This window comes from Emydura macquarii, unplaced genomic scaffold (assembly GCF_026122565.2).
Source record: "Emydura macquarii macquarii isolate MOO-44397 ecotype Brisbane River unplaced genomic scaffold, CSIRO-AGI_Emac_v2 contig_1451, whole genome shotgun sequence".
NCBI lineage: Eukaryota > Metazoa > Chordata > Testudines > Chelidae > Emydura > Emydura macquarii.
Window position 1 is genome coordinate 21,504,747 of NW_027131588.1, and position 26,167 is coordinate 21,530,913.

Sequence of the window (26,167 nt, forward strand, 5' to 3'; positions counted from 1 at the left end):
CAATTTTTCACAAAATGAAATTTTAAAAATATCATTTTGGGTCAATTGAGATGGAGAATGTCATTTCAAAACTGACATTTTAAATAAAAATAAATTCAAAAATTCAAAATGAAAAGTCATTTCAAAATGAAAAATTGAAACAGTTTACTCTGAAAGTGTTGAAATGGAATATTTCAACACTATCAAAATGCTTTTTTTTTCTAGTTTTTCTCCAAATCAAAATTTCACCAAAATCATCTCATTCCCAGAGAAGTTTTGGTTTCAGCAAAACATTTTCTGATGAAAAAACCTTCCACTGGAAAATTTTTGACCAGCTCTAGGTAGATCCCTACTCCCTAGTACTGAAGCAAAATTGTCACTTTACCTCCTGCCTAGTGTATTGGTAGTTGAACACTGAGTAACTTGGAGTTTGACAGTGGAGGGACGGCAGACAAAAGAACAGGAGAAAAACGGTTGTGTGTTCTTTTAAACATCTTTGCTTAACTGGCCATGCAAAAAGATTTGGGTGGGATGGCTTCATTGAGTTATGGCTGGTGTTTGACAAAAGTTTTATTTTTATTAAGTAAAGCAGTCCAAAATCATTGGTTTTAATTTCATAGATTTAAAGGCTGAAAGGTACAATTCAGACCACTGAGTTCTCCTGCAGAGCACAGGCCAGAGATTTCACACAGTGATTCATGCATTAAGCCCAATAGGTACATGTGTGGCTAAATTAGAGCACATTTTTTAGAAAGACATTCAATTTTGAGGTAAAGACTCCAAGATAGGGCAAATAGGGGGAATATAACAAAAGAGGTTCCCTCTAAATCACCAGTTTGAATTTGGCTCAAGTTGGAAGTGGCTAAGAGTCTGAAAGCTGTCTAATGTTCTTTGTAAAATGAATTAGAGAACACAGTCTAGTCTCTAGTGGACAATTTTTCATGTTGCAAAAAGCATCATCACAGCTGACATGAATTGCAATTGCTACCTTTATCAGTTGGCTGTCTCAGCAAAGAAACCAATGACTAAATGGACATGGAGATTGAGCTATGTGTTAGGAGCGCAATCTAGGAAAACTTGCACTTCCACATTTCGGCATGTGAGAATCCAGGTTCTTCGTTCTGCCCAGTATAAATTTGGATTTGAATACATAATTCTAGTTCAGGGCTTTGGTTTGGGCTCATCTCTAATTAAATGATTAAACATAATGATCAAAGCATTTCTGAGTAACTGGGTAGTATAGACATGGGGCTGATAGCAAAAAATGTTCCAAATAGAAATGTGTCCAAGCAGAGACACTGGAGGTTTTCAAAAGGAGACTGGATAGCCATCTGTCTTGGATGGTTTAGACACAACAAATCCTGCATCTTGGCAGGGGGTTAGACTAGATGACTCTTGCGGTCCCTTTTAACCTTATGATTCTATGTGTATAAAATATCTGTGAACTGTGTGCTGAGTTAAAATGCTTTTGTAATCATGTCATGTAAGTTGCAGAGAAAACATTCTGAATAGAGGATGGTTGCTTTTTCTCCAGGTGTCTGGATTTTCACCACCTTTGCTGCCTCCCTGACTTGTGTAAGCTACGTATTTCACATCTTAGCCTGCTACAGGTATGGACGCACTGTAGATTATCAGTTGATTCTCAGAGATTCTGAGAGTCCTCAAGTACCATGGAGTTTATTGGGAGTTGAGGACACTAGTTAACTCAGCTCAGGCACTTGACAGCTCCCAGGATTGTCCCCTTGAACTCTATTCTCCATTCAGTGGGAGGTCTCTCTGTTATCTACTCTGGGCTCCACATAGTTCTAGGCCCTGAGGTGTGGTGAAGACACATTAGTCCACACAATTCTCCAATTTTATACAATGTATTAACTAAGCTAAACAACTAAAAATAAACCACATAAACTAGTCAAATTAGAATAAAGTGGGTTAATAGCAAATCATCAGATTCATCTAATTATCAGGTTAATTAATCCAAACTGTACAACAATTCCTTGCAACTTTATCTAATCATGTGGGAAGGTTGCAGACCTTGTCTAGCTGTCAGCTTTCAAGAAACCAGGGCATTATACATTTCAATGCTAATTGATATTTACTGATATTCCAGACAAATAGCTGATAAAGGCAGGGTCAAATCACTCCTCAGAACATTTATACTTGATGCTATTTAAGGGAGACTGCACAAAATATAGGCGTTGAATGACAGCCAGTGTCTCCCTACACAACACAGGGTTGTACCAGACATTCCAATACAATTCAGGATAATGCAGCTTGTTAAATTTAACCAGCAAACAAAAGTTAGGTGAAACTAAATTTCTCAGGATTTAAACACACACCGCTCAACCCATAAACTGTGTGTGTTCTTTTAGACCTTGAGCCTACCGAGCACAGGTGCTGAGTTTTGGTTTTCCTGGTGGGTGCCCTACCTTGGCCCCCCCAACGAGACCCTGCCCCCACTCCATCCCCGAGGCCCCACCCCACTCCCTATAGCACCTCCCAGCTGCTGTTCACTCCTTTCTGACCCCTCCCACCTTAAGGGCAACGTGTGTGTGTTTGAGGTGGAGCTCTGCTAGTTTTGGGGGGAGGCTATTTCAGCATATTTATAAGCTTCTTTCATATTCTAGTTATTAAATGTGTGTCTGTTACATGTAATCCGATTGCTTTTTAGAGTCATTTATTATTGTAGCCCTTTAATGTTCCCATCAGCTGTATATATAAACATGTTGTTTCTATATAAACATAGTCAAACACACAGTCAATATTGAAAAAAGAAAAAGCACAAACCCAAAGTAGTATATGCCCACTTCCCAGCCACAGAAACACTGGGTTCTGTCTCTCATTGTCCATCACTCATCACAACCAGAGCTGCCATTCTCCCCTCCATGCCCATCCTCAACGAATGCCGCATGGAACTGTGATCCCACTGAAGTCAATAGCAAAACTTCCATTAACTTCAATGGGGCCAGGGTTTCACCCCATCTTTTTCCAAGCTAAATGCTAGTTAAAATCCTATTGCTTGTAATTCTGCGTGTCAATCTTTTGCCATTTAACTTTCTGTAAACAATATGATTAACTTACTGTCTACTTTGTTTTTCCATTATTTCTTTTCCTTCACTCAGCTTTTCTCCCTTTCTTTCCCCGATCACCTTTTTCTGGTCTACCCTCCTTATTCAAATCCCTCCCTCTCCCTCTGGTTTCTCCTATTCTTTACTATCACCCTGCCCTGCTGCACTAGCTCTCCAACCCTCACTGCCCCATTCCATTCCCTCCCCTTTGCCTCTCCCCCACTCGAACCTCCTTCCTGGGGTCTTCCTGCCCTGGGGTCCTTCACTCCCCCAGTCCTGTTTCTTCTTGCTTTCCTCTCCCCACCCAGTTTCTGCCAGGGTCCAGCTCCTTCCCTCCCACCCACATGGCTTGGTGGCTGGCAGGGTTCCCACCCCCCGGCTTCTGCCAGGGAACAGGGGTTGGGTACAGCTCCCCCTGCAGTGGCTTCCCAGGTGGTGGTGGTGGCAGGGCTTCCCCCGTGGCTTCTGCCAGGACACAGGAGTCAAGATCGGGGCTGGCTCCCCCCGCTACATGGCTTCCCTAGGCAGCAATGGCGCTTTTGTCCTCGTTCGCCCACCCGGCTTTTGCTCGGGGCAGGTTCCTGTCCCCTCCCAGGCAGGTTTCTCTCCATGCGGTATAGGCTTTGCCACTTTCCCCCTGCCTGCCACCCACCGACCCTCCCTGGCTCTGCCCAGGACTTACCTGCTGCCTGGGGTCATAGTCTGGCTGGAAGGGAGAGCTGCAACGCTGCTTGACCACTCTCACAGTACACACACACACACCCTATCCCTAAGGCTTTTTGTTGTTGTTGTTGTTAATTTGTTACATAGGCCTACCCTCCTTGTTAACAGCTGAAGCCACCCCTGACTCAGCTCCTGCTGGAGCAGGGATGCGTGGTCGCTGATCTTCTGGCAGCAGCTGTGTGGGGTGGCTGGGGGAAATAGCGGCTGCCAGCCACCAACAGCTACATCCCAGTGGGTGCAGAGCACCCACTATTTTTTTTCATGACTGCTTCAGCCCCTCAGCACCCATGGAACTGGTGCCTATGCTACAGAGCCTTATTGAAGACTGTTTGAGAAACCCTGCTCAGATAAATTCTGTGTTCTAGGCACATAAACACTGGTCAGCTGCTAGAGTTAAAAGGACAAGGGTAAGATTCCACAACGTAGGGAGGTGGTGGAATCTCCATCCTTAAAGGTTTTTAAGGCCCAGCTTGACAAAGCCCTGGCTGGGATGGTTTAGTTCGGGTTGGTCCTGCTTTGAGCAGGGGGTGGGATTGGATGACCTCTTGAGGTCCCTTACAATCCTAATATTCTATGGTTCTATGAATGCCAACGTGGAGGTGTCCCTCTACTAATAAAAATTGAAAACAAAACCAACACAGAACCCTAAACAGATGGATACTTATGCATCATGTTTGCTATGACTTGCCATTTCATTCCATTTCAGAAAATTAGTATGTGGTTGGAAAGAGTAGCTGGTGGTTTTCTTGGCTCAGCTGGCTAACTCAACAGACTTGCTGGTTGGTTATAGGTTGCTTGCTTGTAGATGCCAAATCATAGATAGTGTGTGTTGCTAGGTTCTGAAACCTCAGTGGTTGTCTGAGAAGGGGATTTGTTGTTTAGTCCTCTAAAGTTTCTGTTTAGTGTTGACACTGTACTTTCCCTGGTATAAATTGGCATAGCTTGTAAATAATCTACATCTGATGAGGATCTGCCCTGTGGTAACTTTAGGGTTTTATCCCACCATGCTTTTATTAAAGACTTTTGGAAGGGTTCCACCTTTAACTTTGTGTTCTTCCTCCTTGAGAGCAGGTATGTTGAAGTTGAAAGGGTTACAGAAATAAATTGAGATGTGCTGCTTTTTTTTTTTTTTTTTTTTTTGGTTAAAGCAGAAGCCGTTTGACAAGCAAGAGGCCATCACCACATCAGAGGCTAGAAGCAGCGGCTTCTTCTTTTCCTTTCATTTTTGAGAAGGGTAGCCTGGCTGATTCGTCCCACTTGGAACTCCTACTCTGGAGTTTCTTGGCAAACCAGAATGGGGCATTCCCCCCTCTGAAGTCATAGACATCACCCAGTGGTGCTTGATTAGTCACCTTTATGTAAATAAAGAGCTTTTCTTTGCCAGTAAACATTGGCTTAGAAAAAAATCAGACAGTCAGCAGGCCTCCAAACATTTTGAGACATTTTAGGAGATAAGATCAACTCTTCCAGATTATAGGTCAGTCCACAGACGTTATCTCAACCATCCCACACAGGGTCCCACTCAAGAACTCAAAATAAATGGGAAAAAATACAGAGCTAGCAAAATGTTGCAACTGACATAATAGAAAATCAATTGCTCAGATTCATCCAGTCCTACGCACAAAACAATGTTATTTATTCTAAGATTAAGCAAGAGTCCCTCGTCTACAGACAGATTATTTTGGTACTCAGCGGCTATCAGCAGTTCAACTTTAAACAGGAGTTTTGACTTTTGGTGAAAGGTTAGACTTTCCCTCTGTCAAAGTAAAATGTCTTTTACTCTTAAAATCACAGTTTTGGGCTCAATTTTCATATAAGGCCCCTGTCATAATTACAATGCTGTTAGCCTGTAAGTAGAGCAGATTCTATTTTACAGATGTACTACTGAATATTATGCAGGTAAAACTCCTATTGAAGCAAAGGGTTAGCCTTCAATGTTATATATTGTATTGTGTTGTAATGAATCAAAACTTGTGCTTTGGATGGCATGCCCAATAACACACAATATGTGCCATTCTTACACCACTGCTCCCCTTGGCTCTGTATTTATTGCATTAGTCCATGAGACCTTTAGGTCTAGATTGCTGCCCCCTTTGACATTAAATCAAGTCATCTGATCTAGCTCCTCTGGGATCAAGCTTTCAAACAGTTAGAAAGTTACTGAATGAATAAAATCTCCAATTTATTTGTGTGAAACTCTCTAAAACTAATTTTAACACCTTTATTCAGAAAACACATAAAGCGGCTGTGGGCAGGGGAGAAAAATTTCCTTCCACTAAAATCTCGTGAGCCTTCTTCTTCTCAAAGCGTGGTAAGTTCTCACTACTCTTCCATGAAAATTCCCAGCCAATAGCTCTGATCCTGCTAACCCCTGGAATTCAATGGGACAACTCGTGAATGTAGTTTACACTATCTATGCCAACATAAGCCCTACACCTCTTGTTGAGGTGGTTTTATTATGTTGGCATAGCAGGGGAGTTACATCGGTGGGAGGAGCAATTTAGTCTGTTTGTCTGACCATTTTGTCGACAAAACTCTCTAGTGTAAATCAGCCCTGAAATGTGCCATAAAGGGGCCAGCCAGATGAAAACCAGAATCAGGGCCTAAGAATGTATGCAGCACGTAAGAAATATAAGAAGACATGCAGCAATTCCAACATCATAAACATCTGTCCTTTTTTTTTTTAAACTCAGGTAGCAATAGCAAGATACTCTGGTTGGCAAATTGCATACATATTATGGGGTACGTGCCAAGCCTACAGCATGAGCAACCTTCAACCAAAATTAGAGCGGTTGCCTTTTTCCCCTCTATTAAGAAATGTGTTTTCTCTTTTCCAGGGTACCTGATCATTCATGTGGTGCAGTGGCTGTTTGGTATAATGTTCATGTACAGTTTTGTTTTGCCAATACAACATGGCCAAGGGCTGGAAGTGGCAGAAGGTTTGGGAATTGGAATGTAAGTGTTTTGTTTTCACACATTTCTGGTGTTATTCCATTTTCTTTGCATCAATTTAGATTTATAGTTCTATAAAATAACAAGAAGTGCCTGTCTGAAAACACTAGGTGCCTGTGACAGATATTTACAATACAATAAATGAAGAAAAGAAGCGGCAATCCCACAATATACAGTGATATTGAATAACCCTACCACATAATAAATTTCGCATTTTGCTTAAATATAGTCCCAGCAGCCCTCCTCTGAAGATCTGCCATGCAACATCCCCAAAGGTCATCAGATCTTTAAACTTGCTTTCCCTGTGGAGAATTTTTGAGAGGTTTGCAATCTAAGCACATTTCCTGTTTTCCCATCTGAAGGAAAATGTTGGCTGACAATGAATAATCCAAGGGTGAAAGGGCATGCAAGCTGAGCCAAAATGCAATCCATTGTCCACAATGTTCCATCTTCATCTTTAATGCGGCCCAAGGAGACTACAGTCCCAGGAAGTGTTGCTCCATCTTGAGCTAACGTCCTGACTGCTCAGTCTAAAGGAAGCATTGCATGGTGGGACCTGTCCTGCAGTCTCCATGGCCCACATCTCTGCATTAAAGATCAGGCAGTCACACTCTTCTCCATTTGATGCAACTTGACTGTGTCCCTCAGCCTCCTGGCAAGTTGCCAGCACTGTCTTCAGTTTGGCAAAGATTGGTTGTCTCTGTTACAAGCCTTCATAAGATATAACAGCTGATTCCACTTCCTGAAGGCAGAGCTGCCAGCCCACCTATATTGGGTCTAGGGTCCGCCTTTTTCTAATCTGTCCTGGCCAATTGCATACTTTCCCCCAGGGTCTCAGGAATCAGGGGTGTCGTGTCAGAAAAATCTGAGGGTGGAGGGGGACAACTTATCAGCACAGGGAACATAATATGTGATTATAGTATATTCTGCAAAGTCAGGGGAGGGAGAGGGTAGGAATGGAAGACATACGGAGCACATAGACCTATGAAAAATCTGGAGGCGGGGCAGACAAACCAAGGTCCGCAAAGGGGCAACGGCATCTCTTGCCCCACAGCAAATGAAGCCTCTGTCAGGAACTCCCTCGATGACACTATTAGTCTTCTGAAGCCACTCGCTTCTTGGAAGCCCAGAAATCTGCACTCCCCTTCCTCTTGAGGAAGTGCACAGTACAGGGGTGGAGTCTGCCTCTTTTGGTTTATCTTCTTCAGCCAGTTGGTGACTAGAGACAATAAAACCAGTAGCCCCAGAATGAGCAATTATTAAAAAAAGTCATCACAAGGCTTATTCTGTGAGCATTGCAAAGCAGGAGGAAGATGTTCTATCTTAAACAGGACTAGACAGTACGTGCACTGATATTAGCTAGGGTGGATAGTATATAGGCCATGCCTACCCAGTGCTCATTTTGTGGCCTGAGAAGGAGTGCTAGATTCTGATACCCTTATTCCCATTGGGCCAGATTTTCTGGTTTGCTAAGGCCACTTTGGGGCTCAGGTCCATAAAGCTACAGAGAAGAATCAGTGAAGAATTCCCCCTGCGCCTGTGAGCCCTTCAGTGGGGGTTAAAGCTGGTAGAGGCAGTTCTGATACCACCCTCAGCGTAACATGAGGGAGAGGGTGTCTCAGTGAAGCTCTCAGAGTGGGAGGGAGGCGTGACAGAGTGGAGCTTTGCTACACATGCTTTTCCATGAGCCTGTGGTCCCCAAGGAACCTTACGGCAGTTGCACAAGTTATTGCTGGTGATGTGCAGCTATTCTTGGGCCGGAGCCAAGTGGCTGAGGATCAGGGAGCCGGAATTGGCTCCCTGCAGCCCTCCCACTTCAGCTGGAGAATCACCTCACGCTTTGAGCAGTCCTTCTGCAGTCAGTGGAGCTACTTGTGCAGTGAGATCCTATGCACGGTGTGTACAGGCATTGCAGTCTAGGCCACGCAGAGGTCAGGAAGAAATTCCTCCAAGCAGAGCACAGGTAAGTGCATGATGGCGGTACAAAGAAGGTGTAAAACCCTGCAAAGCAGAATGGTGGCATTTCACACATGCTTTGCTCTTCCTTTGCATAGAGCAGTGGGGAATCAGGCCCAGGGGCTGGCAATCAAATGCAGGTCTCCCACTCCATTACCCAGAGACTCTAACAGGCTATATTCCCAGCTCCTTTCACCACAAATGGTCATTTCTCTTTTCCTTTTCCCTTACAGTCTCACCATTGGGATTGCCACAGGGCTCTTGATAATACAAATCAAGATCGCGGCGAGCTTCTTCCTTCAGCCAAAGATCTTACCAGATGACAAGCAGAAGCCTTTAGCTCTCAACAACAGGTTAGTGCTAGGAGAGAAACAGCCCTTGCGGTCTTGCATCCTCCAGCCAAGGATCTCCTGCTGCCTGGGGTTTGTAATGCAAAGATCTGTGTCCGCACAGACAAACTTGAACCAATGTAGGTGCAAGTAGAGAAAGAAGGTCCCGCCACAGAATTTGTTTCAGGGTCTGAATTTCAAACCCCATGCGACTAGGAGCACGTGGATAAGGTAGGGTAAGGTATGCAATGGTGAGTGGGGACTGTAAGGGAGGCAACAGAGTCTATTGTGCTCAGATCAGCAAAGAGGGAGAGAGGGAGCAGACCCTAAAAATCTCCTCTCGTTGAAAAATTGCCATCCTTATAAACCTGTGAGCGCAAGGACTCTGCAAGTCCAGCACCAAGATAGACTCCGGAGCCACCAAAGTGGGCGGGGATTGTAGTTGGGCACTCCTGGCTGTTCTCTATCAACAGCCCCCCTCCACGAGGCACTGACCTTGAGCCTGCCTTCCTGCTGCAGCTGGGAGGGAGAGAGGCCTTTCCTCCCTGGCCCTGTGCCAATGACTGTATTAAATGACCCTTTGTTGCCTTCTGACAGTGAGGAAAATCCCAGGCCAGGTTGTTCTTTGTTTCCATCTGAAATGGCTTCTGGCTCCTGGCCTGACTCAAGGCCTGGTGTGGTGGAAGATGGTTAAAATAAGAGGTTGCTATCTATATGCATTCAAGCTGTAGTTATCCTGGACTTGCAATGCAGTCACCGTCAGAGGAGTTACACACTCAGAGGGGCACGGTGGGGCTTTGTGTTTATTCTTTCCTGGATCCCAGAACAAATCTGTTTGTTTTATAAGTCTACAGGTGCTTCTCTGCCCACACTTTTGAACCACCACACTTTTGAGGTTGGAGTCACCCAGTCATTTGTGCCCCGTAACCCTATTGGCTCCAAGAAATATCTCCTAACGTTGCGACCGAATTACTAGAGGTGCTGGTGACGCCACACTCTCTGTCCCAGCACCTCCAAACTTCAGCAAAATGTGATCTGCATCAAAACCTTAAGTCCTTTGTGGCTTTGGTCCATTTCTGTTAGCTCCCTATGAGTTGCTGTGGCACACTGAAGCCCCCCAATCAAACCTGGGATTGGGCACTGAGTGTGAAAGTGGATTATCCCCTCTTTTGCAGGAAAGCTTTCCACAACTTCAATTTCTTTTTATTCTTCTACAATGTGCTCCTGGGCCTGGGGGCTTGTTTGTTCAGACTGCTTTGTAGTGTCTTCTTGGGAACGTGGCTGATTGCACGGATAGACAGGACTATAATGCAAAAAGGGTATGAAGCTGCTGACATGGGTAAGTGTACGGAACCTCACAGCATTGCATGGACAGCTTGTATGGGGATTTGCCAGCTGGTGGCTCTCTCATAAGAAATATTGGAACTTTTCAAGCAAACATTTGATTTGTCTACAGGGAACTTCTTCTTGCCCAGCACACCTGCAAAGGAGGAAGGCAGATTATAGCATTAGCTATGCTCTGTGGTCCTAAGGGGCTGTGCTCAGGCACATGGCCTTCCTACATGTATCCTAGAACTGATAATGTAACTAATCCTGCTTGTTTGAATCCAAGATCTTTCATGCTAAAAACACAAGCCTTTAGCAACTGATTGCTCTAGCTGGGAGTTGCTGCACTCATTAACCTCTTCCATTGGCCAGACACTAGAGGGAGACAAAGACCCCCCCCACTCTTCTTGGGTGGATTACATTAGCAGCCACTATGGGGACCACATAATGCTTCTTCTTGAAGCACTGTACAGCAAGCTCCTCCCTGACTCCATCACAGACATTATGGTGATGGGTGCTATAGAAAACAGCACAGGCAGAATAGCTCAGATACTCTGTTCAGATGCTGCCACTCCACTACGCCCCAGGATTTTGTCCTTGGTTTTTTTTAAAATGAAAAACTACACAAAAATTTTAAACCCTGAAGCATAGATTCTGCCTCTCTGCAGTTATGGGGTTGAGCCAATTACTGCCACGTATTGCTTTTAGGCTGGAGGTATATTTAGAATGACTATTTTTTGCTCACCAACATTTTCGAAAAGGGGAAGCTTCCAAAGAATAAAGCTCTGTCAGGGGAGTGTTCTTTTATTTTTGGATTGGACTTGAGAGTTTAGGGTATCGCTGGCCAAGATATTTATTGCAAATAATTTCAATGAAGCTAGTCCTGCTTCTTGCTTATTAATTTTCTGAGAACAGATCACATTTATTAATTATTCCAAATGGTCTGGTGTGTTTACAAACACATTTGAACTGAGGGTTGTTTACAAACTCTTTGTGGTGAGTATTGAGACTCTCCTCGACATGCAGAATTTTCTGTTTGAGTGCTCTGACTGGCTACTTAAATCACATGGTATGGTTTCTGTTTCCTGACTGGATGGTCTAACTTTTATAAACTAGCACTGCTCTGTCAAACAAATATTGTTTCTTTATTTCTTTTCTGAATGAAACAATTCTAGCTCTCCTAGTGCCCGCACCCCACCCAACCTGTCAAGGCTCCCTGCATCCACATCTTGCTCAGGGAGGACTGGGATTGGAAAGGAAGTGTTGCTTGTGTCTGTATAGTATCTATCAATGTAGAGCCTAAGCCTTCATTCTTTGTCCTCACAAATGCCTACTGACGTGAATGGGAGTGATAGGTGCACAAAAAATGCAGTACTGGGCCCACAGTATATAGAGAAGGGAGTTAAACTGCACGTGTCTCTGTGGATGTATCCCTTTTTAAATGCAGGATTCAACACATGGGTTGGGATGATATTTATGGACCACTACCACAGTAACCCCACCCTCCTCAGTTTCTGTCACATTCTTCTGGCTGGAACCACTCAGAAAACACTGCAGAAATCCACCAAATACCATTTTTTCAATAATATATCAGGTAAGCTGAAGTATTTAACTGAAGTATTTAACATATATACCACTTAACTCTATGTAACTCTAAAATGATATTAATCTTTAGGAATCCTTTATCTGTGGTCTGAATTCTGACCTTCCTTTGCTTCCCATGCTGATGATCAGATGCAAGGCATGAGAACCGATAGACCAGTCATGTTATCTCAGTACACCTAAGTACAGATGCTATTCTTATTCGTATGCAGTAAGGAGACATTTCTGCTCAAAGTTACATGGATGCAACTGAGTTGAAGTCAATCAGGCTGCACACGTGTCTGAAAGATTAGCCCTAAGGCCCACAAAAATGGCCTGTAATCTTATGATCATAATCCTTTACTGAATCTTGCTATAATCTTTGTCTTATACAAAGGGTCATATTGGGGAGCTGGTGTCAGAGTTAGTGCTTGCAGCGAGGGTGGAGCCGTTGGCCCTGGGGTGAAGGGAGGAGATCAGTCATCCTGTTATCAAGTGGTCTGAGTTAAATTCTCTTCTCACTTCCACTGAATTGAGTGGAATAGCACTGGTGTCATTACACCAATATAAATGAGAAGAGATTTTGGCCCCACAAGTCTTTTGGGTCAGATAGATGGTTAAGGGCTGACTTGATTACAGTCTATAAGTACCTATGTGGGGAACAAATATTTAATAATTGACTCTTCAGTCTAGCAGAGAAAAGTATAACACCATCCAATGGCTGGAAGTTGAAGCTAGACAAATTCAATATGGAAATAAAGTGTACATTCTTAATGGTGAGAGTAATTAATCATGGAACAATGTATCAAGGGTCATCCCTGACCATTTTAAAATCCAGATTGAATGTTTTTTCTAACAGATCTGCTCTAGGAATTATTTTGGGGCAGGTCTCTGGCCTGTGTTGTGCAGGAGGTCAAACTAGATGATCACAATGGTCCCTTCTGGCCTTAAAATCTATGAATCATCAGTGAGTGTCTATTGATAGAACTCCATGGATAGCAGCGGAGGAGCTGGTTTTTAAGTTACAGGAGAAAAAGAAATGGAGTGTGTTGATTTCAAACACATTTTAAGTTATATGTTGAGTTCTGTATTTATTTCATTGTAGAAGTCAGAACATCAACCAGAGCCAGGACACGGTGGTTGCTGCTCTACACCCTTCTTAACAACCCCAAGCTCACTGCACTCAGGAAGCCTAATGTGCCACAGAACCCCGCTGTCTAACTTACTCCGCAGGTGGAAACAGGAAGCAGACAGAACTCTTGAACAGCTGGTGACTGCCTCTTAGGGCTTGCAGAAGATGGAGCTCTGTTTCAGAAGCTATGAACTAGGAGCAGTTGGGGCTCTCAGCCATGGTGTGATCGGAGAGCTATGGGAATGGATGTCCCTGAGCGCTTGCTGTCACTGGTGGTTGTGCATTACATAATGTTTCCAATATGCAGCTGTGAATTGTGTTAAATCACTATAAAACCCAGCAACGATTTCATTGTTTTAAACCAAATAGAGATACATTCCTTGACTGCGGGGGGGGGGGGAGGCCATTCTTCTCTCATTTTGCCAAGTGTGAATGTTCAAGAGGACAGAATTTTCCTCAGCTTTCTCTCTTGGACTATTCAAATAAACTTCACTTCAGGCTTTTTCTTAGTCAGAAACTACCTCTCCTTGGTGACTGGGTTTACGAGTATAAAAGAGTGCTAATAACACAACTCCCCTCCCGCAAAACAAAGTCCATTTATAAGTCCACACAACCCAGTGTTTCTCTTCCTCCTCCCAGGCCTTCCTGCCTAGGGACTTTGCACTCTCTCCCACGCCTCATTGCCTGTAGAGCATGTCTCACTCTCTGCCACACCTTCCTGAGCTCCTACTCCCTACTTCACTGGACCTTCCGGCTCCTTTTATACTGGAATCACCTGATTCCTCTCGGGGGGGCACATCCTGTCATTAGGGATGGCTTAGCCCAGGCTCTCCAGCCCCTGGGGCAAGCCACCCTGTTACAATCCCCATTTTACCGATGAGGAACTGAGGCACAGAGAGATTAAGTGAGTTCTTCAAGGTTACACAGGGAGCCTGGAGCAGAGCTGGGAACAGGACCCAGAACTCCTGAGTCCCAGTATGAAATCCTGGCCCCATTGAAGTCACAGGGAGTTTTGTCATGGAATTTGGTGGGGCCAGAATTTTTTGCCTCAATCTTTAGCCTCAGTCATGAGGCCATCCTTCCGCTCCACGAGAACAGGAAATACTGCAGACAATATTAGTTCTGAATCAGGAATGGAAGATGACATACCTGCAGCTGGAGTTCTACCAACATATTGTCTCTGCAGATGCCTGTCTCCACTGTCAGGTGTCCGAGCTCACCAGCCAGGAAGCTAGGAGAGAAAAGAAAGCTGTTGAGGATGCGCACTGAACTTAACGTGTAGACTAACCTGTCCCCAACTATCTCCTGTTTCCCTTCTCCCTCAGAGACCCTAGGACTGGCTCTTTTCCCACCACAGGATGAGGGACCTTTAGACAATGTCTCCCTGCCCCGGTTGCCCTGGGCTACAGGATGTTACCCTGCAGTTACTAGGCACCAGAACTGGACACAACCAATAGACTGCAGCAAGACTGTTGCATCATTGTGGGTGTGAGGAAAAGTCAGATCCTGCCAGAAAATGACAATTCCTGCTAATTTTTGTGCCAAAGCCCCCAAGTTGCACCATCTAAATAAAGCACTTCTCCAACCACTGCTAGAGCAGCAACAAATCCAGCCTCCACGGATCCAAGAGGATCCTTCATTCTCTGGCAGGATCTGACTTTTATCCACACCCTGTTTAACCTATGTCCAAGCCACCTAGAGCCCTTGCTTGGTGCTTTTCTGTGTAGGGTATGAAGCTAAATAAATAAGTACCCTGACTAAGCCTGTATCCTTATGGACAACTGTGGTGGGCAGGCCCCTTCCATGCCCCCGCCTGCTTCGTCACCCCTTGGCAGGCTCTGGTTTGGCTCCTCCATGCAACAGCCGGCTCAGCTCCCGCCCTGCGTCTGGGAGGTGGCAGACAATGGCGGGTCAGAAAAGTCCACCTGTGACCCGCCAGGATAGTAGTTGGGAGCATGCCTGCGCCTAGGGGATGCTGCTTGCCTTGGGCCCCCTGGGACACTGCTGTGCCTAGAGATGCTTCTGTCAACCATAGCGCTGGGTGCGGTGGGCCAGGCTGGGCAAGGAAAATGGCTGCACAAGAGCCGCCCCCTCCCCCCCGCTGGCCTGAGCCGCCCAACTGTCACTCCCAACTGTCACGGAACCTTCCCGCACGAGCATTCCAAAATGGGGGTCCCTCGCTGCACTCTCCGTGCAGGCTGGGTGCATGCACGCAGTGGGCAGTGATATCCTTAGCTCTTCTTCCTTTGCTGCTTTTCACAGTGGGACAGACTACAACCCTGTGTTTACACGCAATTGTAATAATCTTTGTACAGCTTGTGTCTTCTGAGGTATCATCTGAAAACTCACACTCTGCTGGTCAGTTTTACCCTGGTAAAATAGACGTGGCAACACTGCTATGTGAAATTATAAGATTTTCCCAAAGTTCTCTCCAGCCTTTTACAACCGACACAAGGACGTTAGAATGGACTGCAGGGGCCTGCGCTTCTCAAATCGCAGGACTGTCTGTGCTGACAGCCGCTTAGCTTCCCACCTGGATAAGAAGCCTCTGAGGCACTGACCCCTAGGTTCAGTGTTGGGTTCAGGCCTAACACTTGTCACAAGACTCTACGCTTCTGTGTCAGACTCTCCTGCTGTCAGACAAAATGCCCTCACTTAAATAACCCCTGCAAAGTTTCTTCTTTCCTGCAGCCCCTCCACTAACCCCAGCCTTTTCCTGATACTCCAAGCATTTCTTCTGGTGGCTTTCTAAAGCAAGAAAGCTTAAGAAAAATCCCTAGTAGATGGTGTGGGAAGGTGGTGTGGTATAAGTCGGTGCAGTGGTTGATCTTTTAACATGGGTCCGTGACTCTTGTTCAAAATAAGAGGGAGAGGTACAGAACAAGCTCTGGCACATAAAACAATCTAACACTAGCAATTTAGCAGAGAGTTTACAAGATCTCAGAGTCTTCTCAAGTGAGATTTGGCTAATAAAATGCAGGTGGTGTCTTCCACGGTGCTGTTTCACAACAAAATAGAAGTAGAGTCTCAAACTCCTAAAAGCACTGCATGAGAAGATTTTAGTTTTAATAACTATAAAGTCTAAGGGAAGCACATTACACAGAGATGGAGACTAGTACCCAGACATCCTCAGTGCCTGTAATATGGCCAAACCAACCACTCCTATTTTCCTTTTTTGTTTACTTGCTCAGTTTAGGTAGCTTTACACAAGCCTGTTCAAAGGCACCTATTCTTTTCCTTCTAGGGCTAGCAAAAAGCAGCCAAAAGTGTTACAATATCTCCCTTATGTGCCATAAGCAGTTTAATCTGAGCCCCAGAAACCATTCACATAGTGCCAGGGCTGCAGCAGGAAACACCTGATCTACCTCTAACCTGAACAGCAAATAAATGAGGGCAAAGTCTGCTTTTTTAGGGGCGGGATGGGCTACTTTCACATTATTTAGAATGCTGTTGAGAACACGCCATAAGGCTGTCCCTTGTTTCTACCAGACACCCCAAAAGTAGCATGTCCCTCATTTTCAAACTGGCCTTGTAATACCCAACCTTAAGAATGACTTTATAGGCTCTTGGATCACGGGATTAGCAGTGCTGTTTGTTACACAGTCAGTGATCTGGAAACTAAATCTGCTTTAACATTGCTGAGGTCAGTTGTGTGTGGCACATGGGGTTCCCCTGGGTGCATTTTTTTTCTGTTACTTTGAAAGTACTAGCTAGACAACTCCCGCTGTGACACTGACCTGGGAATTGGCACAGAGCTTAGTGTGTTAAACTTCTTGCAAAAGTGGTCCAGAAAGGGAGATGTTCCAGTGAAAGTTTCAACAGGTGATGATTTTAAAACTCACGAGTCTCACGGTATCAACCCATTCTTTATCAAATTGCCATGAAAAACCAACTGCTCCTCACAGTTTACAGTCTGTTTTTCTGGTTTGTGCCATTTGACATTTTTAAATAAAAGTTTTAAACTCCTGTTGGCTGTGGTGGCTTGACCAGATCCATCATGATACTGGCTATTATTCTTCCTTAGCATCTGATCCTGCCCACTCCTAGTATCAGAATGAATCCGGCTCCCACTGAAACACACCTATTCCACCCAGAAAAGAGACAAGCACTCTCTATGCTTTCCTGCTATCCTTCCCCTTGGGGACCCACCTAACTACTACAGCCAACCCAATTTCCCACTGCTGTTACCTGGTTCTGTCACTAGCCTTGGTAAATAGGTATTACTGACCGACCTGTCTGTTCTTTGCCAGATGAAGGGAAAATCTTGTCTTGCTACTGTGAGCTGTCCTCTGAATTCCCAGAGTAAAAGAAACCCTACAGGTACTGCAATGGACCAACAACAACCTGATTTAAGTTCATGCCAGCTGGAAACAAGCTAGCTTTCTGGGGGAAACAAGAAAAGTTAGGAAGGTTTAATGAGTGCTGCGTGTCCGTGGTGATTCTTCTAACTTCCAGACTGCAGAGCTACAAGTTTATAATATAGTCCCCCAAGCCAGCAAACACTCAGGCAGGTGCTTAACTTTATAAGCATTTAAGCAGTCCTGTTGCTTTCAACTGAAACTACTTGCACCTGAAGTTAAACACAAATAGTTGCAGGAGTGGGGCTGGAACAAGTGCAGCTGGGAAATACTCTTACACACCAACGAGGAACCTAACACATTGCACGGGGAACACTCTCCCTGGGAAACCTCAATGCCTGAGCCAATGTTCTTGTTGGGCTGCATAATAATGGCTCTACCTTCCAATGGAACAGTCACTATGGCACCAGAAACACCCAGGGGTGGCAGAGACATGATCCCATGTTGTTAAAGTGCTCACCTAGCACACCAGGGCAGGAACAAGTTCTAAGGAAGGGTTTACAGTTTAGCTCTTGCATGAAAGCAGTGCCCAGCAGCTTCAGTCAGGCCCAGGCCCAGGCCTTGTGCTTCACCTTGTACCTGCCGTGAAAGATGCGGGCCATGATTTTCCAGGGCACATAGGCCTTGTTCTCCTCAGCATTGCAAGGCAGGTCTTTCAAAAGTGGTGTAAGCACTATTGACTGGCAGTAGTTTGTAGGCTCCTAAGTCCCTTTTGAAAAGGAGACTTGGGCACTAACAGCCCAGACCCTGAAAGGTATTTATCCTGGGGAGAGATTTAACCTTCCCTTAGCTTCCTGAAGGTGCATGTCTGCCTGCCCCAGCTGAGCTGCCTTTTATCTCCTCCTCCAGTTGGTGCATTTCCTGCAGGTGTGGTGGGGTGGGGCTGGCTGGGCCCAGAGCAATCCCTTAACCCTTTGTCGCCCAGTGCAGGGTTTGAACAACCCCATCCCAGGGGGCACCTACATACCTTTGAGGTGCTGGGCTGAAGTCACTCAGGCCTTGCAATGCTGAGTGGAGCGACAGCTAAATACCTTTAAAAGTCTGTGCCAGGTTCTGTCCCCTGTACAGCTCAACTACCAGGCAAGCTACAAATGACCAGAGGAGGCAGCTTGTGCCAGAGAAACTGCCCCAGCCTCTTCTGGAGTGAGCAGGAAAGCAAAATAAGGCTCTCCTCATGCTGCTGCTCTCTTAGATTGTTTTACTGACAAAAATCTGCTACACTGAGGACGTTGCCAGGTAGATTGGAGTGTAAAGGTGCTACCCAGAGAGGACAACTGGAGCACTACCAGGATATTATTTGTATTACACTAGCATTTAGAGGCCCAAATCAGAACTGGAGTCCCATTGTACTAAGTACTGTTTAAACCACAGAGTAAAAGCCCTGCCCCAAATTGCTTATAATCTGAAATTAGGGTTGCCAAGCATCCAGGATTGTCCTGGAGTCTCTAGGAATTCAAAATTAATCTTTAATTAAAGATTGTCATGTAATGAGACCTTCAGGAATACAACAACCACAATTAGCAACCGTATCTGAAGCCCTGTAGCTTTTCAGGGCCTTACAGCCCTCACTGGGCAAAGTAGAGAATGCAATTGTGTGATTGGTCTCCTGAGCTGTCTGTCAAGTGTGTCCAGCCCCATGATGACATCACCATGGGTATATAATGGCTGGGGAGGGGGTAGGTTCTTGTAATGGTGAGGAATTAACAGTGTGGAAGTTTGGTGAGATGTATGAATAAGTATGGGGCTCTGTGGGTATTTAGAGGGGGGGCTGTTTTCTTACAGAGAAAGTGACCTAATGTCTTGCCTGATTTACAGCAGTGCTGAGGATTGAATGTTCTGAAGTTCTTAACTCATTTCAGGGTGTGATAGCTATAGTTGTGTTAAAGCATCTCTGATAGCTTAGTCTCTGGGAACAGTTTTAATGAAGGAAACTGTCTGCCTTCCAGACTGAAAGGGCTGGCTTAATGTTCTAAGTGATGGATGGTTCCCTATAATCTGGACTTTAGAAAAACTGTCACATGATAGTCTACTCAACTCTACCTGAGAGAGGCTATGCTGCTCACAATCTCAGGGTGGGGGGGGACTTCTGGCTTGTCTAATGATCTGCTGGTGGAAACAGTTGTGTGAGGTGACTGATCTAGCTGTGACTGAGTGCTGGGTAACCAGTATGTATCTTAAACAGATAAATGCATCAAAAACTAAAGGAAGAGGCCTGGTGCCTGGGCTTGAGGAGCTGGCTGCAGCTGGGCCTGTCTTGGATCAAAGGTTTAGAGGCCCTGGCCTACTCTCTGTAGAGGGATTTATTACAGGGGGACCTGCAATCTCAGGTTAGTCGCTATCATAATTCCTGCGATAGCTACTCAATATTTCTCCTTGGGGCTTGCAGGGACGTCTCACTCCACCATGTCTGCTGCTGAAAGTGAAATACAGGCTGAGATCCAGGCACAGGAGCAACAGGTGGGTCCATCCTGGGGAGGCAGGTGTGCTTGGCAGCTGGTGTCGCTGTTCGAGCTTGAATGTGCCCATTGCTGGAGACGGGAGAGGAGGGGGCTAATAAGTACTATACCAGCCAATGCTTCAAGCTTTAGTTCTCAAAGTGCTGGAGTCACTGCCCAGAAGTGCCTCCAGAAACAGGGGCGAGCACTGGTGTGGGTGACCCTGTGAATGCTGTCTGAACTAGACCACTGGCCAGTCCCTGTGTTAGCACTGCCCAAAGGTGCCAGACAGGAGAGGGAGTTGTTCTGGGTGCTGTACACACCTAGAGCTCCTGACCTGGAGAGGCTGCGTTTGGAAAGACAACAGGTTGCTCCATTCCTGCTCTCGCTGGTGGAATGAGAGGGCGGCACGGTTCTGTCTTGCTGGTGGACCGTGTCAGGCTGCAAACAGCATTCCTGAGATCCTGCTCAATACAGGCAACTGTTCCCACGAGCCTGGCTCCGTGTGTGGGGATGGGTAGGCGGGTAACTGATGTAGGCGGCAGTCCTGGAACCTTGCTGACAGATGGGACACGACCTAGCACTGAGGACAGTCTCCTACAGAATCAATCATTGCAGAAGGACAGATAGTTGGGGCACGGTGACAAGCCAGGAGCTTTCCCCCAGCTGACTCTCTTTTCCCTCCCTCAGTCTGCAGTGGGCAGGGTGGCTGGCCTGCCCTTGGTCAGCTCTGCCTGTGAGATGGCCTCTGCCAGCTCTGCTGCCACCCCAGAGACCCACCCAGCCATCGAAGCCATCTGTGATGTGGCAGAGACTGGAGTGAGGGCCATCACCTCGGCTCCAGTCACTGGGGCACAGCCCATCCTGGACCAGCTGGGGCCACAGAGTGAGTGAGGGAGGGGAGGCAGGAACACTCCTGTGAGTGTGGCAGGGGAGGTGGGTCTGGGTGCAGGCTCTGTCTGCAATGGCTGTAGGCCCACTACTGAACTCTTCCTCCAACGGACGCCCATTTCATGGCCAACAGAATCCACGGACTCCCTTCTGCTTTTCCCCTGAACTGTCCTGGAGCCTAGAAGCGATCTGGCCAAGGTCTTGGCCTTGTCCTGACCGGCTCTGAGGGTGGTGGCAGCAGCTCTGTTGGCGAGACTCTTGCTCATGTGCCAGTACTGAACAGGGCTGGCCTAGAGGGCGGCAGGGCCAGGAGCAATCTCTGGTGTGTGTGGCTGGCACTGTGCCACAAAGACCCCTCCCCACATACACAGTGTACAGCATTTAAGGCCATGGAGCAACACCTGCTAGGGCGCTGGAAGCAGCCCCCATGCTAAAGGGATCTGAGCCCATCATCGGTACTGGGAACTCCTGAACCCTCTGGGAGAAGCTGGGAGTGGTCTGAACAGGAGGAGACTGGCAGCCAAGACCTCCTGAGTGCTAGTCTCTGTCAGAGCCACTATTGGCTCCAGAGTTTGGGCAACTTGCCCCACCCCTCTTCCCGGGCTTGCCCATCAGTAACCTGGGGAGACAAGCTGAGTAACATCAGTCCTCCCATGTACACACAGTCGCAGCCCCTGAGAGCTGTGCACATGAAGGAACTAAGGGAACTAATTCTGTGGTGGTTACAGTTGCCGCAGCGAACGAATACACCTATAGGGGTCTGGACAGACTGGAGGAGCAACTGCCTGTCCTGCAGCAGCTGATTGAGAAGGTAACACCACTCGTGTCAAGGCTGTTCTTGGAGCAGGATGAGAGGCTGTGGGCCCTTCACTTCCTCTAGGTGTGCACTGACCTCCCTTCTGACCCCTTCTTCCTCTAGGTGGCTTTGGACGCCCAAGACCTGGTGCATGCTACAGTGGTGGGCGTCAGGGATGCAGGATGCAGCACAGTCATTGGAGCCAAGGATGCCGTGACCAGCCTGGTGGACGTGGCCACAGGAGCTGTCTGGGAGAGCCTGGAAATAATCAAATCAGCCGTATCCGGCAGCATGAGCACAGTGATGGGCTCCAGCCCGGGGCAGGAGGCTGCGAGCGGCATAGAAACCGGGCTGGGGAAATCGCAGCCGTTGGCGGATCCCCTCCTCCCCATGACAGCGGAGGAGCTGGGTGAGAACCCCTTTGCTGAACGCATGCCCCTGGGGTTTGGGGCCTGGCTCGGATTCCCAGTGCTCGCAGCTGAGCTGCCCAAAGAAGCTGCCTCTCCTTGGGGCTCCCTTGCAACATAGCTGAGCTTCTTAGGCCTCCCTTTGATGCTCCCTGTTCAGCTGCCCTCTGCCTGGCTGCTCAGTGCCGGCAGGGCATCCAGACCTGCCCTGAGAGGATTCCATAGCCCACGAGCTTTCGGGAGGCCTGAATGCAGCTACCTTGTATCCTGGCCTTGCTCACTGACCCCTTCTGCCTTCCCAGCTGAGTGGGCAACCCCTGTGGAGGGGTCCGGAGAGGCTCTGGCAGAGCAGCAGCAGAGTTACCACATGCGTCCAGCTTCCCTTTCGAGCATGCTGTGCCAGCGAGACTACCAGCACGCCCTGGGCAAGATGAGACAAGCCAGGCAGAGCACCCTGGAGACCCTCGCCCAGCTCCAGCAAACCATTGACCTGGTAGGAACACTAAACCCTTCCCTCCTAGGTCTGCTTTGGATAAAGCCCTCTGTTGCTAGCGACAGCTTGCTGTGTCTGCCTGGGCTGAGCAGCCTCACGGTAGCGATAGACAGTGAGTTGTGTCCTGCGCACAAGCTGTTCAAAGGGGGTATGTTATTCCAGGCACTGCTCTATGTAAGTGACTTCCATCTCTCGCTTCCATATGTTCCTTCCCCAGATGGAATGTGCCAGGCAGGCTATGGGGCAGAAGGCTCAAGATGGGAAGGAGAAGCTGCATCAGATGTGGCTGGAGTGGTACAAGGGCCAGCCAGGAGGCAGTGAGGATGTCTGCTCACCACAGCCAGAGGTATCCCTGTCGTCTTGAATTGTCTTCGTTCTACAGCATGTCACAGGGGGAGTGAGCTTCACATGCACCTACTCTCGCTCTTAACTCTCTCTACAGGAGATGGTATCCCAGGCTCTAGCCACCTCCCATAACCTCATCCTGCAGGTGCAGATCCCTTGCCATGGCCTCCTGTCCAACATCCAGGGTCTCCCTGCTGCTCTCCAGGAGAAGGTCCAGCAAGCCTACCGGAAGATGGGGGAGATCCAGGCTTCCTTCTCCGGTGCCCAATCCTTCCAGGAGCTGTCTGAGGGCCTCCTGACCCAGACCCGGGAGAAGGTAACGAAGGTCCAGGAGTCCTTGGATGAGCTGCTGGAATACATGGTGCAGAACGTTCCCCTCGTCTGGATGGTGGGATCCTTCGCTCCTGCTGGGGACTCTGCCGAGGGGGTGCCGGCGGAGACCGAGGGGATGATCTAATGCTTCTAATGAAGCATGTCTCGACTGTTCAAATGGAGTTTAATGTTGCAGCTGGCCTATCCCAGCAATAGTTGGCTTGTGGATGTGAGTCTGTCACTTTGTAGATGGTGTGTCCAGTTGGCTGTGCACATAATGATTCTCTGGAGTGTAGGGGATGGTGTCTGTCTGGTATGTATTTAACGGCATTCAGACAAGGGGCCTGGTCTGCTCTGGTCATTAATGAAACTGTGAGCAGCGGCAGTCACTCCTGCTGGTGAAGTATTGACTCAGGCAGGAGGTGCAAGTTCAAGGATCGAGTTCTGGAGAAAGGGGTTATGGCTTCTTCTCTACCCGTGTGCTCAGCAGGGCATGCTCTGTGTGGACACGTAGCTCGGTGTCTCTTTGCTGTGTCAAACCAAACTCTCCTCTCACCAGCTTGCAGACGTCTTCTGCTGTAGTACAGATGGAAAATCTCCTCTACTCCCCAGGTGAGCTGGGGAAGCAGATGGTTGCTCTAGCCTGCCTTCCCTGCTTGGAAGGAAGAGATTCTTGCCCTCATCCTCTGAGCCAACAGCTGTCAGATACTCCGGTGCTAGGAGCTGGTCAGTGGGGGCAGAGTTCCTGCCCTCTGAAGCCCCTGTCTGAGGTAGAGGCTCACTCCTGTTCTTAGCACAAGGGCCTAGCCCTAGCCAGTTAGCAGGAGCTGGGTTAGGTTGGCTGCAGCTGCAGGATGCTCTCACCTCTCCCGCTGGCTGATGGCTTTCCTACCCCTGCTGCTGGAGCTTATCTGCTGTGGGAGAGGTGAAGAAATCTCCAGGTTGCAGTGGCAGTGTAGCTGTGTTGTTCCCAGGCTGTTAGAGATACAAGGTAGGTGAGGGAACCTCTCCTATTGTGGGGGTGGGGTTGGGTGTGGTTTATAAAAAGGTTTAGGAAAGAGCTGCCCTATCACTGAGTGCCTTTCCCAGCCTTGATGAGCCGTGCAGCTAAGCCGCTTGTCTCTAACTGACAGAAGTGGGTCCAGTAAAAGGAAACCTCAAGTTACAGCCTGTGCTAATTCACAGGGCCAAGCCGAAATGCTGGCATGGTTTTGAGTGGCCAGGTCCTCATCTCTACTAAAAGCTGACTGCATGTTACCAATGTTGGCTTGCCAAGGTGGACTTGCCCTCGGTGAGCTAATGATTTAAAAACAAATGGGGTGAGGCTATGTATGCCTCAAAACACGTCTCCTCACGTCTCGGGGGTGGAGGACAGCCTCTGCATCAGCCCCACGGGAAGGACTAGGACAAATAAAAGCTCTAGCTAACACTGAACGTGGTTAGGAGGGACAGCACTGCTGTAAGAGCATTCTGCCACCAGAACCCTGCAGGGCTCTCCTAGACCAGCCCATTGCTTTCCCAACCAGCTAATTCTCTGCTGTTGCACTCCCCCATTGCACTGATAGCAGCTCCCTATGCTGGGAGCTGTATGGAAACAGAAGAAAGAGGGTCCCTGCTCCCAAGAGTGTATGATCGATGCATGACAAGTATCTGTCTACAAGCAGCAGGTCTTTAACACCCCCTCCTGTGCTGGAATGGGCATGTGAGGCCCTACGGCAGGGAAAAGCCCAGCCTCAGCTTCTGGCACAATCCATGCCCAGTCCCCATGTTCTGAAGCAAGCCCTGCTTTTCCTCTCTAGCTTAAATCTGTCAGCACCATCCTGCTGGTCCTAGGGCAACCTAGTCTGCCATCTGTCATGGAGGCTTTACATCTCCCTACTCTTTCTGGGGAATATCAAAAGCTTCCTCATGCTGAGCCTCTGCCTGCCCCACACTTTTACACTGTGTCCATTCTCTGTCCCCTACAGCTAGTTCAGTCAGTGCTGCTCATCCCAGTCCAAAGGATTGCTTCCTTTTCTTTCCCAGAAGGGTTATTTAATCAATGCTAATTTGATGGCCTCAGAATGAATGGCCTAGCAGAATAATATATATACGATTTTTCGTTCTCTGCATCATGCCCAGCATGCCGTGAGGGACAACCTTGCCGCTTGGTGGTCCGAAGATGCATCCTTGCAAATTCAGTACTTATACCTGCCTTGTGAGGGCTGCATGAAACTCACTGGCCATGGATGCACTTGCAGAATAATTTGCCTGCACACAGTAGGCATGCAAAATTAGGCAGACAATCACTGGAAAAATATTTACCATTTACAGTGCAGAAGCCTTGAAAGGTCTCAACTAAGGTGATGCCTTATAGTTGACAGTCCCTGCCCCAAAGGGTTTAGCCTCAGATCCTCAAAGGGGCTGCATGCTGTAGGTGCTGAAATACCTTGTGAGGATCTAGGCCTTGCAGTTTTAAAGAAAGTAACCCTAAACTTTATTTGGTTTACTGGACAGTCATCCTTTAGCCATAGTTGTTACAAGAAAACCCTGGGCCGTGACTGGCTGAAATGTGCCAGAGGAATCAGTGTGTTGTTGTTAGCAGCAGGATGTTATGGGGCCACAGACACTCGGCTGAGCAGCTGGAACACAGCAAAGCATTAGATGCTCTTCCTTCTCCTGTCATCACAAAGAAAAAGGGAACAAGACGTATGGGCCATCTCAGCCTGACATCTAAAAGGGAGCCTGGGACAGACACACCTACTCACAGATAGCTTCCAAAGTCATGAGTTGAAGCCTGAGCAGCTTTCCCTGTTGAACTGGGCAGGGACTGTTTGTGTGTGCTGTTTGTACAGCACCTAGCACAAGGGCGGTCTTTGTTTACAGCTAGGGCTCCCAGGCACTACAGTGACACAAATAAAGATATAAATTTGTATAGCACAAACTCCTCCTCTTATCGCTAAGAGACAGGCAGAGGTGTTGGTAAACAAAGAAAAAGGGTGATGTTTTCAATAAAAAATTAGAAAATGGTTTCCCCCAAATGAAGAGGGGGCTATTTCACATACATCCCTGTGATGCAGCCTGAAAATGTACTCCTCTATACACCCT

General features: G+C 47.3%; 2 protein-coding genes across 3 annotated transcripts in view; both read left to right on the forward strand.

The window, feature by feature from the left end:
* Positions 1 to 13,417, forward strand: part of LOC137156469 (stimulated by retinoic acid gene 6 protein-like) — a 31,080-nt gene extending 17,663 nt beyond the window's left edge. The window contains exons 11-18 of the mRNA XM_067553338.1: positions 1,514 to 1,589; positions 5,997 to 6,078; positions 6,461 to 6,509; positions 6,605 to 6,722; positions 8,909 to 9,028; positions 10,180 to 10,343; positions 11,778 to 11,924; positions 13,017 to 13,417. Coding sequence (XP_067409439.1) covers positions 1,514 to 1,589; positions 5,997 to 6,078; positions 6,461 to 6,509; positions 6,605 to 6,722; positions 8,909 to 9,028; positions 10,180 to 10,343; positions 11,778 to 11,924; positions 13,017 to 13,132 — 872 coding nt within the window. The 3' untranslated portion in view covers positions 13,133 to 13,417. The remainder of the gene's footprint in view (positions 1 to 1,513; positions 1,590 to 5,996; positions 6,079 to 6,460; positions 6,510 to 6,604; positions 6,723 to 8,908; positions 9,029 to 10,179; positions 10,344 to 11,777; positions 11,925 to 13,016) is intronic.
* A 5,670-nt stretch (positions 13,418 to 19,087) lies between these two features.
* Positions 19,088 to 24,054, forward strand: LOC137156471 (perilipin-3-like). Of its 2 annotated transcripts, none has more exons than XM_067553339.1 (8): positions 19,088 to 19,120; positions 19,788 to 19,858; positions 20,527 to 20,722; positions 21,456 to 21,538; positions 21,647 to 21,932; positions 22,233 to 22,423; positions 22,641 to 22,769; positions 22,866 to 24,054. In XM_067553339.1, exons 2-8 carry the CDS (start codon positions 19,805 to 19,807, stop codon positions 23,223 to 23,225), a joined length of 1,299 nt encoding a protein of 432 aa, XP_067409440.1. In that variant the 5' UTR covers positions 19,088 to 19,120; positions 19,788 to 19,804; the 3' UTR covers positions 23,226 to 24,054. The 2 variants fall into 2 exon arrangements, with proteins under 2 accessions (XP_067409440.1, XP_067409441.1); XM_067553340.1 differs by having other exon boundaries at positions 19,106 to 19,127.
* The last annotated feature ends 2,113 nt before the right edge of the window (positions 24,055 to 26,167 follow it).

Coding starts and splice junctions, on each gene's coding strand:
- LOC137156471 (XM_067553339.1), top strand. CDS start 19,805: ATGTCTGCTGCTGAAAGTGAAATACAGGCTGAGATCCAGGCACAGGAG. Junction 20,723..21,455: donor GGACCAGCTGGGGCCACAGA/GTGAGTGAGGGA, acceptor TGGTGGTTACAG/TTGCCGCAGCGAACGAATAC. Junction 22,424..22,640: donor TCCAGCAAACCATTGACCTG/GTAGGAACACTA, acceptor TTCCTTCCCCAG/ATGGAATGTGCCAGGCAGGC.